The 16,598-nt window shown below is 35.4% G+C and overlaps 1 protein-coding gene across 1 annotated transcript in view; it reads left to right on the forward strand.

Annotated features, from left to right (window-relative positions):
* The window catches only part of PREX2 (phosphatidylinositol-3,4,5-trisphosphate dependent Rac exchange factor 2), a 276,462-nt gene that overhangs the window by 209,311 nt on the left and 50,553 nt on the right, over positions 1-16,598 (forward strand). The window contains 1 exon segment of the mRNA XM_038579474.1: positions 587-701. Within this exon segment, the coding sequence (XP_038435402.1) occupies positions 587-701 (115 nt within the window).

The following is a 16,598-nucleotide window of genomic DNA, read 5'->3' on the forward strand; positions in this document are numbered from 1 at the left end:
TTAACTAGATTAAGTATTGTAATAAAGGTAGTATTCTAAGATTATCTATACTTCAAATTTATTACACTAATATTTCATAATTTAATTGCAGCTACAAAAGAATGTGAGTATACATGGAGAACAGTGATTTCAACTTTTTTACTCTTATGTATGTTAACACACAATTCTGCTTTCCATACTTATATGTGTGTATACATATATATGTATACACACACGTATACATGTAAAATATGTATAAATGCATATTTTACATATACATGTAAAAATATGTGAAATTTGAGGTCAGCTTCACAAACTGAATATAAAATTTTTTTTATATAAAATGTTTTAAAAATAGAAGCCAGTTTAAATTAAAAATTACTGTTGCCTACTCAGATATAATCACCGAGTGTTTGATATTTATTTTGAGAGGAGAGGAATAATTTTCATTCCTTTTTGGACTGGTGAGAGATAGATTCCCGCATGTGTGGTCATATTCAGTGTTTTAAATACATTTACTAGTAATCATTAAGATTACACTAAATATAGAGAAATTGAGTTATGAAATCACATGAAGGAGAACTTTTTTACTTGTTTGTTTACACAGCACTGGAGAGCATGGAAGGATATTATTATAGAGATAATGTTTCGGTGGAAGAATTTCAAGCCCAGATAAATGCAGCCTCACTGGAAAAAGTCAAACAATACAACCAGAAGCTCAGGTATGGAATTGTTAATTTTTTAAACCAGTAAGTGTTCATATTTTGATAGAAGAAGATGAATTATGTTTTTGACATACTCATTATTAAATGATTGATGGTGATACTCTTTCTGATATAAAGTCTTTTTATTTAGGGTTTAGTATTTCAAATATTATAATGACTACAGTTTTTAAAAAGAAAAAATATTTGGAAAGTTTTCATGCCATTGTCTTAATTGCTGAAGAAGATCAAAAATTATTTATTAGGCCATTTCCAGGGGAAGGGAAAGCACTGATATTTTATAGCTGTGTCCCTTAGGAGGTTCCAGTGGATTAAGGGTAAATAAAATAGGTTTATGAACCATTAAACACCTGGCACCCTGACACAGAGAGAAGAATATGGTTAACACAGAAGATATGACACAGCATGTACTTGGTATTGGAAAAATATCTACTTTCAAATATATATATTAATTTTTGGATTTTGCTCTTTTTCCCCTCTAAAAATAGTCACTGGGAAAATGACCCATGGCAGGGAAAATAAACCACAGTAAGTGAAAGGGAAGTGTGTTATAATTCAAAGCTTTAGTCTTCAACAAATTATTAGCATTTATAACTCCCTCCTACCTTATGAATTCTTTTGTGCACCGGTCATCTTTTAAGTTACTTACAGATTATAGCTTTTATTTTTAGAAGAAAAATGTTCTTGTTCTAACTTATGCTTTAGTAATTAAAAACTATCATGACATTTCTTGGTTTTGTCCACTATATGGCTAAATTCTGAAGATAAATTAATTCCTAAAATTCCGGATATGGGAAGGAGCTGGTTCTCGGAGTAATGACCAATTGGTAGGATTTCTTTCACTATAAATGCTTTGTCTTTCTCCCCCTGCCTCACACAAACCTGTCCTTTTTTTAAGATGCCTATTCTCTTCTATCATTTTATCACCAGTGAAGCTCTCAGCCTTAAAGCCCCCAATATCTTTTTGATTTCCCATTTTGTCTTCCTCCTAAAATGTCTTTGGAAATCCTGATGAATCTGAATAAAATGTCCCTTGAACTGCCCCCATTTTATTACTTTGTCCAGATCACTATTTCTCAAAGGTTTACTATACAAGGTACTGACTCCCAACAGGGAAAAACAAAAAAGTTAATCTTGAATTATTACTGTGTCCACTGAAAGAAAACACTGAAGAAGCTGAAGCTCCCTCTTGTGAAAATCTTCAACTGAGGACTGTCATCACAAAAGACAAGTTTGGTCTTTGTAACTGATCAAATACTCTTTGAAATAAAGATACAAAACTAAAACATTTGTATAGAACACGGGTCCCCTAAGGACACCTCTTGAGTCCAGTTTGAGGAATAGTTCCAAACCATTGCTATCACATCCTGACCATCTCCTGTCTCTAAGACCCTGTGGTACTTTAATCTACTCAGGAATTTGCTTCCAGATAATAATTTTAAGGCACATCTTACTATGTTACTCTCTTGCTCAAAAGACTTGGTGATTTCTTATTGCCCCATAAAGGAGTCACAGCCTCCTTAAACATGGCGGTCAGGATCTTTCATGACTTGGGGTGCCTGGGTAGCTCTGGCTCTCGATTTGAGCTCAGGTCATGATTTTAGGGTCCTGGGATGGAACCCACCATCACTCAGTGGGGAGTCTGCTTGTCTCCCTCTCCCTCGCTCCTCCCCCTACTCACACTTTCACACTCTGAAATAAAGAAATAAATCTTTTTTTTTTTAAAAAGGGTCTTCCATGACTTGATCCGAGATTTCTTTTCTCCAGGCCATGCTGTACTCTCATTTCCAATCATGCACCATAGTTTCCTTCCACTATTACTTTTCACCATCCACCTAGCATCTGTGTCCTCTATCTCCAGCTGTTTATAAAACTACTATTCATATAATTCAATGTCCAGCTCTAGTATACTTCATAAACTATTTTTCTTTCATTATTGGGCTGGGATGAGACCTGGGCATTAGACTCTGTGGAAGTCCCTTAGGAGATTATGATGTGTGGCTAGAATTGCAAACCAATTCCCTAGATCCTGGATATCAAAGTGGGCCCAGCAATCTGTAACAAGCCTTTGGGGTAGTGCTCATGCACACTCAAGTTTCAGAACCACTGCCCTAGGCTAAATGAATGTCTGATCATTCTGTCAGTCTTTCATTTTGCTTCATTTATGACTACTACTAAATTTAGCTTTTCTCCCTGATGATACAATTATGTGTACAGATTTCTCATCATCTTTATTCTGTGATAAGCTCCTTAAGATGAGGAATACTTGAAAAAAAATGAGGGATACTTTTTTCTTGGTGTTTCCTATGGTGTCTATCAAAGTATTTTGCATAAGAAGTTCTTTAAAATGTAAGTGTAGTTGCATTAAATTATTTAGGTATAATGAGCAGACAGAAATGGGGATGTATTCACACCCTGGGATATTTTTTAAAAAACAGAAATGTAATAGATGCTGATATATAACAGTTACCTGATAAGATGTTTAAAATTCTTTAATAAGAAAAACAGCATGTATATTAATGCCTGCTATCTTCTTCACATTAGAAAACATTTTAATGTATCTTTTCCGGAGAAAATATTTTGAAAAGCACATAAACCCATCAGTACAAATTAGTACCCTTGTCAGTAATTAGCTACTCTATATCCTACTTGTTGCATATTTAATTTCCTTTGCACAGGAAGACAATTATTTTCCTCTTTACTTCAAGTAATGCCTTCTCTTCCTGCTTATTTCTTGAAGAAGGGTGTTAATTTCTTCCTTAATTTTTTCCTGTTATTTGTAACCACAAATACTCTGAAATTGCTTTTAGGCAATCTGTTCTTGGTTTGGGGAGCCACAGGCCAACACTGACCATTTCTTTAAAGGGGCTCTTACTGTCCATTGTAGAAAAATAGCCCTCTGGTGTCCCTAGCTCCTTGTAGCCCAGAGCCTTTTTAACACTTTCACTGAACCATTTCGTTCTGGATGTTAATTTGTTTATTTGCTAATTAGACCTCAGAAAAGGCATTTTTTAACCCCTTAGTCTTACAATAAACTAACAAACATAAGTAAACTAGTGTTTTATTAGAAAACTTTCTTTAGATTTCAAGTTTCGGAATCCAAACTCAAACTGACATAAACAAAATAATGTATTGGCATATATAACAAGTATATCCAGGGGTGTGGCTGCATTAGGCACCGCTGGTTCCAAGGGTATGGTCATCAAAAATCTCTTTCTTTCCCTGTCCCTTGGTACTTCTTTCCTCTGTGTGGGCTTCATTATTAGGCAAGGTTGTTTCAAATATGGGTAAAGATGGTCAATGAAGACCAGTGTTGCATTCAAAGAAGAGAAGGTGTCTACCCCCAATACTCCTCCATGAAGAGTTCCAGCAAAGGACCTGAGGAGGCACGCATTAGCCAGACCTAAGTCATGTGCCTATTCTTGGGTAGGCTTAGCACCACAGAAGATCAATAGATTGTCACAAAAAGTGCAAAGTAGGGATGCTATACAAGAAGAACAATGGATTCCATTCTATTATAGAGGTTTCTCCAGAACAGCAAAGAATAGGAGGAAATAATTTGCCACTTAAAATAAAAGATAATAACAGCTGTAATATATATCAGTTTTTTAGAACATATTTAGTCAGTCATAATGCTAGGTGAGTTATGTGGATTATTTAATAAACCAATTTGTTCCATATTATCATCTTCACTTAATGGGAAACTTACACAAATTTACCTAGATAATAAGTAGTAAAACCAAGATTTAAATTGCAGACTTTTTTCTCTTTAGAGTCTATACTTTTTGTGCTATGTTAGGCCGTCTTTGTTACTGGAATGAACATGATACACTGAAAATACATGATCTGTTACTAAAGTGTCAGATGCTATCAAGTGCCCCCAATTGCTCTGATTTTGAACCATCATTTTTTCATTGATTCAGTGTTCAAGAAGTTTCCATTCCTATGATATCAAGAAACACAGAAAATGAATAAGTAAACAAATCCATAAACAAATTATTGCAGATAGTGAAAAGTGCTATGAAGAAAAACTAAAACAAGTTCCTGTACTAGGACATTGGTTATTTAGAAGAGGTGGTTAGCAATGACTTAATTATTAGGTGATATTTGGACAGAAAACCTAATCAAAAGGAAACAGACTTGTCAAAATTAGAGGAAAGTCTTTCCCAAAACAGTGAATTGATATATGTAATCTCTAGAATAAGCTTATTATGTTTGAGGAACAAAGGAGATGAGGAGGATTTAGACGTTAAGAAGGATGATGCATGTTATGTTGAGAGAGATATGAGACTTGGATGTAGGCCTGAAGGCCATTGTAGGCAATATAGATTTTATTGTAAGTATAATGCAGAAGCCAGTGGAAAGTTTTTGTTGAATTACTGCTGTCCATTTGTATCTTATGCTCCTATTGCAAATAATATCCAAAATGGTTGAAGTTTGCTTGAAGTGAGCCAGCTGGTCTGACCACTCCTCCTCCAGTCTCTGTGGAAATACCATGCAGTATACCTGGGAGTCTTTGCCATATACATCATAGCCCTGACACTGGTTGCCTGAAGATACTGTGGTTTAGCTGTTATCTCTGATGAACAAGATTGAGCCAGCAGAAATGTTTAATAGCTCTTTCTAAAATGTTACCCTCCCATGCCAAATCAGACAAAGTTCTTGATTATTTAGAAATAATGCCATGTAAGGGTCTCCCTGATGTCTTCTATGCTTCCTCAAACGCAGTGAGGCAACTGGAATGGGAGAAGATATTTGCAAATGACATATCTGATAAAGGATTAGTTTATAAAATATATAAAGAACTTATAAGATTCAACACCCAAAAAATAAATAATGCAGTTTAAAAATGAGCAGAAGACATAAATACACATTTTCCAAAGAAGACATACAGATGGCTAACAGACATATGAAAAGATGCTCAATATCATTCATCATCAGGGAAATACAAATCAAAACTACAATGTGGTATCACCTCACTCCAGTCAAAATGGATAAAATTAACAACACAAGAAACAATAGGTGTTGATGAGGACATGGAGAAAGGGGAACCCTCATGCACTGTTGGTTGGAATGCAAACTGGTGCAGCCATTCTGGAAAACAGTATGGAGGTTCCTCAGAAAGTTAAAAGTGGAACTTCATTATGATCTGGCAATTGCATTACTAAGTATTTACCCAAGGGATACAAAAATACTGATTCAAAGGGATACATGTCCCCCAATGTGTACAGAACCATTATCAATGGCAGCCAAATTATGGAAAGAGCCCAAATGTCCATTGACTGATGAATGGATAATAATGTGGCATATATACACAATGGAATATTACTCAGCCATAAAAAAGAATAAAATCTTGCCATTTGCAAAGATGTGGATTGTGCTAAGTGAAATAAGTCAGAGAAAGACAAATACCATATGATTTCACTTATATGTGGAATCTAAGAAACAAAACAAATGAAAGTAGCAGGAAAAAAAGAGAAGCAAACCAAGAAACAGGCTCTTAACTATAGAGAACAAACTGATGGTTATTACAGGAAAGATAGGCAGGGAGATGGGTTAAAAAGGTGATGGGATTTAATGATTACACTTATGATGAGCACTGGATGTTCTGTGTAAGTGATGAATCACTAAATTCTATACCTTAAATTAATATTATACTGTATGTTAATTAACTGGAATTTAAATTTAAAAATTAGAGAAGAAAAAAAAACAAAGAAATAATAACATAAAATGTTTAACTCAGAAATTCTTATCAAGAAATTTAGGAGGAAGGGGATTCGTATACCCTGCCTTCTCCATCCTCATGCTGTTTCATTCTCTCTCTTCTATGTCAGGCTTTCCTCTTTATTCCCTCTGGCCATGAGCCATCTTCCCCATTAGCATCATTTTTTTCCTGCCCTACATAATTGTCATTTATCATTATCAAGCCCTTTCATTTTAATGTATCCTACTTATTGGCAAAAACACCACTGCGTGGTGACCAATGAGATAAAATGTAATGTAAATGGGAACAATATTCTGTGTATTAAAGTACTCCTTTCATTTTGAGAGGTCTAGATGATTATTTTTTTAAATATTATTTTCAGTGTAAAATCAGTAGTGAACTATAATAGAAAAGTAAAAGGAAGCAAGTTGTATATTAGTTATTGAAATCATTTATTATTTTTGGGAAGTGATAACTGCATACTGAATTTTTAGGGCTTATAATTTTGGATATCTAAATGTAAATTCATCTCTTTACAGAAATAAGGCAAGAAATTATTCAAAGCCTATATTCTCTTAAGGTATACCCTTGTGGATAAAGAATTTTCTTTAAAGTTAATTAAAAGCCAAAGTGTAGTTTATATAACAAGCAGAATGAAGATGGAAATCTTATTTTTGTTAACAAGAAATGCTATACAGATACCAATCTCAGAGCCATATATTTTGAACAATTTTTTCAGCTGAGAAATGTCTGGCCAGAAGTATGTATGTGTTTGAGTATTCCCATGATAGCGCCTCCATGAAATGTGTCATTTCTTTCTACCTCCAAGGAAAAGAAATGTCAGTGAATATGTCCTCTTGGCATTAAGGCAGATACCAAGGGTGGCATAGACTCACTGCCACTTTATGTCTTTAAGTACAGCTATCAAACAGCATGAGAAAATAAAGAACATCAGGACCTGAGCCTTTGCACCCTATCTCTACTCATAAGATCACACCCCCATTCCTGTTTTCTATCTTCCCTCAGAGTCTTTAATCCACAAAACCCTTTTACCTAGTCCTTGTTTAGATAGCAGACAGTATATCCAAGCTTGAAATGGAGTATTTTGGTTGTTCTATTGATGAAGAACTGTGAAAGCTACCTTAAATCAACAGGAGTATGTATTTAATGAAATCTGAGATAGAGGCAGTAAGAGAGGGAGAAGGAAGTAAAGCAAGACAGAGAACATTAAATAGAATATAAATAATGCCTTTATCCTCCAATTGTTTTTTTTTTTTATAAAGCTGCAGCTTTTAGAGCTATTAGATGATGTGATTTTTTTTTTTTATTAACTGGAAACACTCCAGATGCATATTTATCTCCTCCATAGCACTTTTATATTTGTTTTTTATTCTGTCCTTCAGCTGAATTTCATTTTTTTTTTATATTTTAAGATGCATCCATATTTCTGTTTCTGTAAGACAAGCTGTAAACTAAATGTTATATTCAATTTCTTTCTGTTTTCAGACCAGGAACATGGAGTTTCCAGGTTGTGAGTTTTGTTTTATATTAGAAGTCATTCTTCAATAGCAAGAGAAAAACATCTAAGTCTACAAAAAAAAGTTGAATTCATTCATAAGCCTTAAAAGTTTTCTAGACTCCTTTTCTATATATGAATTATATAAAGGATTTAACATTTACAGAATGTAAGTTATATGTAAATGATAGATTCTCACACAGTGTAAATCTAAAGGAATTGCTGGATAATGATAATTATTCAACAGATCTTACATGCCCACCAGGTACCAGGAACAGCACTTCACATTGAGGCCATTACAGTAGACAAGATAATGCTGCCATACAGGAAAATTTTACATGTGGGTTATGATGAACATTAAAGAAAATCTCTACTCATAATTTGCAGCAATATATGAAAAACATATAGGGAATATGTAAGATGCTATGTAGGTGTGTAAGAAGGGATCAGTCTTAATTGGGGGTGGGATGGGAAGATGGTTGAAGGTTTTGGGAATGAATGATTTGAGGAAGTAATGTTTATGCAGAGATTTGAAGGAGGAGTTGGGCTTGCAGTGTTTAAGGGACAGGGAATGGGGGATAAAGGTATGCAGAAGGGGTATTTCCTAACAGAGGGAAGAGCATGTGTAAAAATCCTGAAAGGGGAAGGAGAAAATCTAACATGTGTGGAGACTAGAATTCAAGAGGAAAAGGGGCGTGAGACAGATGTGTGAACAGAATCCCTCCCATACCTCCTTCACTAACAGTTCTTCTTCAATTTCTTTTAAGCCAGCTGTCGCCTAGGGCATGCTTCAGCTCTGTTCCCATGTGCTAAAAGAGTATAATTATTTAAGCTCCATCTCAAATTTATCTTCCTGCAGGAAGCCTTCAGTTATAGCCTCAGCTGAAATTAATCACTTTCTTTTTTAAGACTTAACAATCTCTTTGATTTCATTTGTTTTATTTTGACTTGAGTGTTATTTACCTGCCTTGCTCAATATATATGAGGGCAACCAGGTCCTAGTTCTCCACTGTGCTTGGTACATAGTAAGTACCATAAAAATAGATGAATTGAATTGGAAATCAGGTTAATTGCAATGTAATGGTCTTCTATTTTTGTGCTATTAGCATTTTATTGAATTTATTCCAGTATCCAGTCTACTTCTTTTTATATCCAGAAGATTTAGGGCTATTTGAAGGGTACAGATGCTGACTCTGTTGGAGACCTCTCTCAAGAAAATCATCAGTGTAGCGAAGGTTCATAAATTTCACAGGGGACAAGACCAGATAAAGTTGAAATTATAGTGACACTTTTGAGAACAACATATCTCTTCTTTATTTGAAGAATACTGTAATTCTATTAAACGTTGCCACCATTACGGAGAATGTGATGTGACTGCATATACATTTATGCATGTATATTAGTTATTGAGATCATTTATTATTTTTGGGAAGTGATGTGACTGCATATACATTTATGCATATAGTCTCTAGTTTATCTGGACTGTACTTATTCTTGTCTGCATTCAGATGAATTCACTTGTTTATGAGAAGCCATAATTATATCTAATCTTTATTTTTATGTTATGTTAAGGGAATTTTTAATGCAATTTTTAGATAAGGGCAACAAATAAGATTAGAATTAACTGTGTTTTCACATTTTTGTGATAAATCCTTCATTGTGATAATATTTATCAAGGATGAATAGATATTTTGGCTGACAAGGATAAACAGATCATCTTTGAAATAACTTTAAAAAAAAAATTCTGAAGAGAATTGTCTCTATCTCAAAGCTAAAAGAAAAAAATGCTATTGTTTTCACCAAAACAAAAGGAAGATCAAAATTCTTTTTGCTCAGAATTTTCTTTGGTTTACAAAGTTTCTTTGGTTACAAAGTTTCTTTGTTAAACGAGAGCTAGGAAGTGTCACATAGAAAATAAGCATACCCTGAAGAATCAGTTAGGGAAATATACTCTGTGAGGAAAAATTGTCAGTGCTATATAAGCAAGATTGATTTTTATTTTTAACTCTGCTGACGTTTCTAGCTCATCACAAGGACAGTCTTCAAAAAATTGTATTCAAGTCATCCTAGTCAAGCTTTTCCAGTGAATTGTTTCCTATTGCTTTTGTTCAGTTCCTTTTTGCTGACATTTCAGACTAATTTTGTTTGGTGGATATACTGTGGAAGCTTTGCCCATACACCAGTCAGGAAATTTAGCTTGGGCCCAAAGCTTTTGATTCAGAAGATATAATCATTCGTGACCTAGAAGGAAGTAATATGAATTTACTGAAGATCATGATTTGTGTAAAGCATAGAACATTATATTTATAAAATTGGTTGTCTACTTACATGGACCACCCAACTTCAACTGAGGGCAAAATTCTGTCTTCTGTAGATTCAAGTTTGTGTCATTCTGTCAGTCATTCAGGAGGAAAATCAAATATATTTTTTGGTTTTTGGTAATTTCAGCCAGAATGACTCTAATTTGCTAAGTTGCTTTGGCCATTTCCGATCCATCTCTCTCGGCACACCTTAAAATTCACCCCCAAGAGGTTTTTCCAGCTCCCCTAACTTAGTGTTTTTCTTTATATTTCCTTGTACACCTCTATTATAACAACATATCATGCATTATATTCTTTTTATGTGTATCTGTTTCTCCTTTTCACCTTGTGTTTTTCTTTTATCGTTGCTGATAAGGTATCTATTAATAGGTGTCTAATAAATGTTTGTATGTACCAAAAGTTGGGGCAGTCAAGCCAGGACAGAAGAGTATAAACAGCAGTGGGTTTCTGACTGATGTCATGATGACTTCAGCAGAATATTTGGAGAATGGTATGGACTATAATGTCAGTGCTGACATTACATAGTGTTTAGCCACTCCCATTGTGTTTTGAGAGTATTCTTTATGGTTCAACAGTATTGATTGTACACTTATATGCAAGTGCAGGAATGTGTATAGCATTGAGAATGCAGAGATGAATCAAACAATATGTCCTTGAGAATCTGAAAGGAGAGGAAGAGTGAATGTGGTAAACAGGCTGTTTTTAAATACCCTACTAAAAACCATGGTGGAGGCAACAGGATGCCCAGAAACACAGAAGAGGAACACCTAGGGAATACTGAGGAGCTCACAATGGAGTAGTTTTGACACATGATGGCTAGTGGGCTAGGAGAAGCAGGGTAGAGAAGCTTTCTCAGGGGGAAGGAACATTCTGAGCAAAGATATTGCAGAAACATAATGGGGCAATACAGGAGGCAGGGTAGAAAGGAAGCAGGTGTGGTGAGCAGGAGGACCATAGATGCCACTGAGGAGCTTAGGCTCACACATGTTAGAGAGGTGCTTATGAGTTCTAAGCAGTTCAGGGGGAGTCAGTGGTGGGTTGCATTTTAAACTGAACACTTTGAGGTCAAATTAGGGGTGAGAACAAGATTAGAGTCAGAGAGACTAGTTAGGAAGCTACTAAAATAGTTCTGGCATCTCAGAAGATAAAAATGGAGATGGAGAGGAAGGCATAGATTTTAGAAATATTTGAGAAGTAAGAAAAAAGTCTTCCTCATTGAATACACATGGTGGGAGACAGAGAGACCCTGGATTGGACACCATTATCATTGTCCCATATGGGGAGGAAACCGAAGAATCTCCTTCAAGATTGAGAGTGGCAACATACTGAATTGAACTGGATTTTAGACAGAGCATTTGCATTCAAGAGGCTCTATCCAGTAGGCTGGAAACACTCACATAAAAGGTAAATAAAAATAATAATAATGCATGAGATTTCCCAGGCGATAGTACCTCACATACAGAGAAGTTAAATGCATTGCTCAAAGTCAGGTAACTGCAGTAGGGGCAAAGGCTCAAACTAGTTATTTCTGCTTCTAAAGTGGACACTTTTGTTACAGTGCTCCACTGCTTCTCCAGAGTAGCAAATGATCCCAGTATTAATGGGTGTGCCTTAGGGAAATGATTTAATGGGATTTTAATTACTTACAATGAAAGAGTTAAGTACAACACAAACATGTGAAATCCTCTGAAAAAAAAATGGAGAATTTTTAGGTGTTTTAAAGGACTAGGAGGCATTCTGGTTTGTTTTCTCTGAAAAGGAATGTTTCCATAGCTGTAGAAGTAGAGAAGAAGACATGACAAAGACCAGAGTGGAAGAAAAAGGCAAAAGGGACTAATGTAGTTGGATCTCACTGTTATTTGAAAACAAAAGTATCTTTGACTGTGACTCAAACTCACTAATGTATTTCTGCCCTTGTAATGAATGCACCTCATGGAATGTTACACAGTGTCAAAGAAGGAGAATTCATCTGCATATATTTTAAAAATCATCAAAATGCATTATCAGTCATGTTCTTTGCATCAAATTCCTAAATAAGGTATTGAAACATATACTGTGTAATATTATATATAATAATATATTATTAAAATTATATAATGAAAATGACAGATTATAATTAAATATTAAACATTTTAATAGAATAATACCCAGCTTAAGATATTTTCATTTGTTTATTCAAATATTAAGATTTTAGTCATGTAAAATTATAAGCCTATAGTTCTATTCTGGTCATAGCATTTTTTATATAATTATGTATACATTAATAAGTTAAAAGCCATATAGTAAGTTAGATGTTCTTCACTTGGTATAAGCTTTGAACTTCACCTACTTGAGATATCAGTGAACTCAGATGTAAAATTAGACAGACACATTCAGAAAACACAATGGAGGATAATTGATGAACAAATCCCTTGCTAGTCTTAAGGAGAAGCATTTTTAGTAGATCTAATGACATTCATTGCGTTTCTTATTAGCCAAATGAGAAAAAAACTGAAATATTCTTTTTTAAAAAAGATTTTATTTATTTATTCATTGGGGGACACAGAGAGAGGCAGAGACATAGGCAGAGGGAGAAGCAGACTCCCTATGGGGAGCCTGATGCAGGACTAAATCCTGGGGCCCCAGGACCATGACCTGAGCCAAAGGCAGATATTCAACCACTGAGCCACTCAGGTGCCCACAAAACAGAAATAATCTTAATAGACCAAGTGACATTTAGGCCATAGGGAAAATTTTTTTAGTTAGTTTGAAATAAATATGGAATTTCTGCAGTAATATGAATAAGGAGAAACAGAGAGCTGCTGATTGGGTATTGCCTGCTTCATTAATATACCTGAGGATGGAGAGTCAGTCAAATCTGGATTCCAGTCCCCGCTCTTCTCTTGACTAGTCATACAACTAGTCAAGTCAACTTAGGTCAAGTTCTTAATAACTCTGAGCCTTGATTTCCTTATTTGTCCACTGGAGCTAGTGATGCTTCATAAGCTGTTGTATTAGCTGAAAAGAAGTCTGTACAATCTTCAGTATTTGCTTAATGTAAAGGGTAACAAGTCACAAAGACTTGTATCTAGAGATGGATTTACTGTGGAAGGAAACCCGTTGGTTTCTTCAAGGTCTTTGTGTGTTGGGACAGCTGACCTCATTGCCCAGTGGAGAAGGAACGGAACTGTCTCCCAGTGGGACAAAGAACTTGCTTTAAAAAACTATGCAAAATGGAGCTAGAAGAGCCTTATTTGTGCACAGAAATGCTCCTGAGAATAAGCCAGATACTGCATTTGATTTCACACCAGAAAACTAAAACGGTAAGAGGAGATCGTGGAAAACTATCCAGAAGGATACATAGCCTTAGCTGTGTTTCCAGTCTTAGATTTAGCCCAAGACAGAAAAGATGGCTGCCCAGCTTTGCTATGGATAAGAGGGCGGAACACTTCCAAACACCTTGGATGAGAGTGCTAGAAGCAGGAACTTTTTATACAATGTGTAATTAAAAACTAAATGGAACATAATGGCATTTAGCTCTGCTTTACTGCATCTTGAATGCTACTGGATTCTTTAGGCAATTAATAAATGATTGCTTTTAAAGCCATTCTTGTTATTCTGCACTCAAAAATAAAATTTATGAGGGATGACTGTATGACTCAGGCAGTTAAGCCTCCAACTCTTGATTTCAGCTCAGGTCATGATCTCAGGATCATGAGATCAAGCCCTGAGTTGGATTCCATGTTCAGTGGGGAGTCTGCTTGAAATTCTCTCTCTCCTTCTTCCCCTCCCCAACACTCACTCTCTCTAAAATAAATAAATCTTTTAAAAATTAAATAAATAAGAATGAAATTGTAATTCCCCATATTGTATATCTTTATACTTTGAACAAGACTGCATACCAATATTTAAAGCTTTTAATATGAGAAATGAGCTAGTTTCTTGTTTAGTAACTAACCTAGGTTAGGATGTCAGTGTAATTTGCAGGGGGAAATGTACACCTAAATTCTTTCCAGGCTTGTTTTAATAACTCAGTAGAAGAAAACCAATCTCACAGAGATATGTTGATGGGAAGGGGAAAAAAGATTTAAGAGCAAGTTCTTGACAGAAAGCCAGTGAAATTGTATCCTCACCTGTAAATTATGGACAAATATTACCAATTTTATTTTGCTAATTTAGTTCATGTTAAACCATCAATTTAAAAAATTCTGATTAATAATTAAAATGACCATAGAGGTGATGAGTTTTAGATAAAAACAAATTCTTATGTTTGTTTTCAATTTTTATACACTTTTGGTTCATAGCTGACAAACTAACCTTCAAATATCACTTATTTGTGCACCCTACTGTGCATGGCTGTTTTGTGACTCACAGCACCTGTGACTTACTGCACTGGTCTGTAACCTGTTCAATAAATAAGTGCTTTTGAATGCTTTGGGTGTTGAGACAGTGTAAAGTGTTACACAATTTCTAAATTCTTGCTGACAAATTCTTTACTTAAGCCTGCAGACCACATTTTCAGTGGCACTTAGCTGAAAGACATGGGCTGGGATTTAAAAGCAATAATTACTAGTGTGAGATGTAGCTTTGACCTTTCCTATGTTTTTGTGTGCTCCCTAAACTAGGGTGAGAACTGGAAAGTGAGCTGAGGGCAGAGTCTGAGAGCAAGTTTGCCCTGTGTCGGGGTGACAAAATGTCATTGAAGACAACACTGGGAACAGGGCCTCACTATAGTAGAGAAGAAGATGCAGGAAGAGCCAGCATTAGGGGTTTCTGTTGTCCCACAAAGTCTGCTGCAGTCAGGTTCTTCGGACCCTTACCAGGAAAGGAAAGACAAGTTAACACCTTATGCATACCAGAATGCAAGTTCCCTGAGGGAAACCTGTTCATGGATTTATCCCTAAAACATGGGAACATTGCTTGATACCCAAATAGATGTTCAAAAAATGTTTGTCAAAATAATCAAATGAAAGTATTGAAACATATTCTTATGTACAGAAAACCAGAGTGAAGGGTTAGCTGTTTTGTTCTGTTGTTTTTGTTGTTTTACTCTCAAGTCTCTTAATGCCATAGGATTTCAGGAGGTTTAGGGAGATTTACAGTAGTTTATCAACAATAAGGACAAGGGGCAAGTCTTTTAAGTTTCACATCATTTGCCTCTTCTCTACTACCAAAAATACAACATAGTAGCTCCATGACAAATAAGGGTTAAGGCTCTGTCTGTCTCTCTCTCTCTTTCTCTCTCTCCTCCCTGTCCCTCTCTCCCTTTCTCACCCACCCCCCTCCCTCATTTGTCTTCTTCTCTATCTCCTCATCCTTTCTTTCTTTGCCCTCTTTTCCTTTTTTCTTAATTTCTATCCTTCCTTTTATTTTTCTTTCTTTCATTTATTCATTCATTCAACTGCAGTTTATATCTGCTGAGTAATCTCCCAACTGCCATTTCTTCATGCCTTCCCCTCTCCCCAGGTTATCAAGTAGCTTTTTTACAGACTTAAACTCCATGATCTCAATGGACAATTCTTTTTTTCACTCTTAAGATTCTCCTTATGCATTAAAGACCCTTCATTCCTTTGCCTACTGCCTATTTGTCCTAATACTCACTAATGTACTTTAGCACTTTGCTAAACCTTTTTGGATCACTTATCACACTGAACCGGAATTACCTGTTTATTGTCCTTTCTCAAATGTACGTTCTTTACATGTAAATAATTGTCTTATTTTCACCCTTTTACCCGTAGTACCTGCCATTGTGCCCAACTTATTATTATTATTGTCTATTAAACAAATGAACAAATTATTATTATTGTTCATTGAACAAATGAACAAAGACACAAATCTGGTGTTTAGAAGTGTACATATTTGGGTCTCTTAGAGGAAAAAAAATGACTCAGGAATGTGTTCACAGTGAGAATAGTGAGGTGGCGCAGAAAACATGCTGGAAGAGTAAGTAGGTAAGGAAGAGGAGCCCACAGAGGAGGCATAAAAGACCAGCTTAAGTGAGAATATGAAAACCAACAAAGCACCAGGCCAATGTCAAAAGACTTAGTGAAGAGAGAATGTGAAAAAAGTGAGGGGGACCAAGAGTGCTAAATATAAGAAGATATTCAAACAATGCCTGGGATTGTCCACTGGATTTGGCCAGTGTAAAGTCATTGGCCCTGACATCATTAGGGAGAATGTTTTGAGAAGGGTAGTAGGTAGAGGTCTGGATACAATCAGTTGAGGGGAATAGGTTGAAAGTTTGGAAGTGGGATTAGCAAATTACACTTCTTTGGGAGAAATATAAATGGGAGAGGAAGGAGATTATCAAACAGTATCTGAAAGATACAGAGTCAGTGAAAATTTATTTACTTCTCAGTAGTTCATCTAGTTAAAAA

The sequence above is a fragment of the Canis lupus genome, chromosome 29, assembly GCF_011100685.1.
Source record: "Canis lupus familiaris isolate Mischka breed German Shepherd chromosome 29, alternate assembly UU_Cfam_GSD_1.0, whole genome shotgun sequence".
NCBI classification, from domain to species: Eukaryota; Metazoa; Chordata; class Mammalia; order Carnivora; family Canidae; genus Canis; species Canis lupus.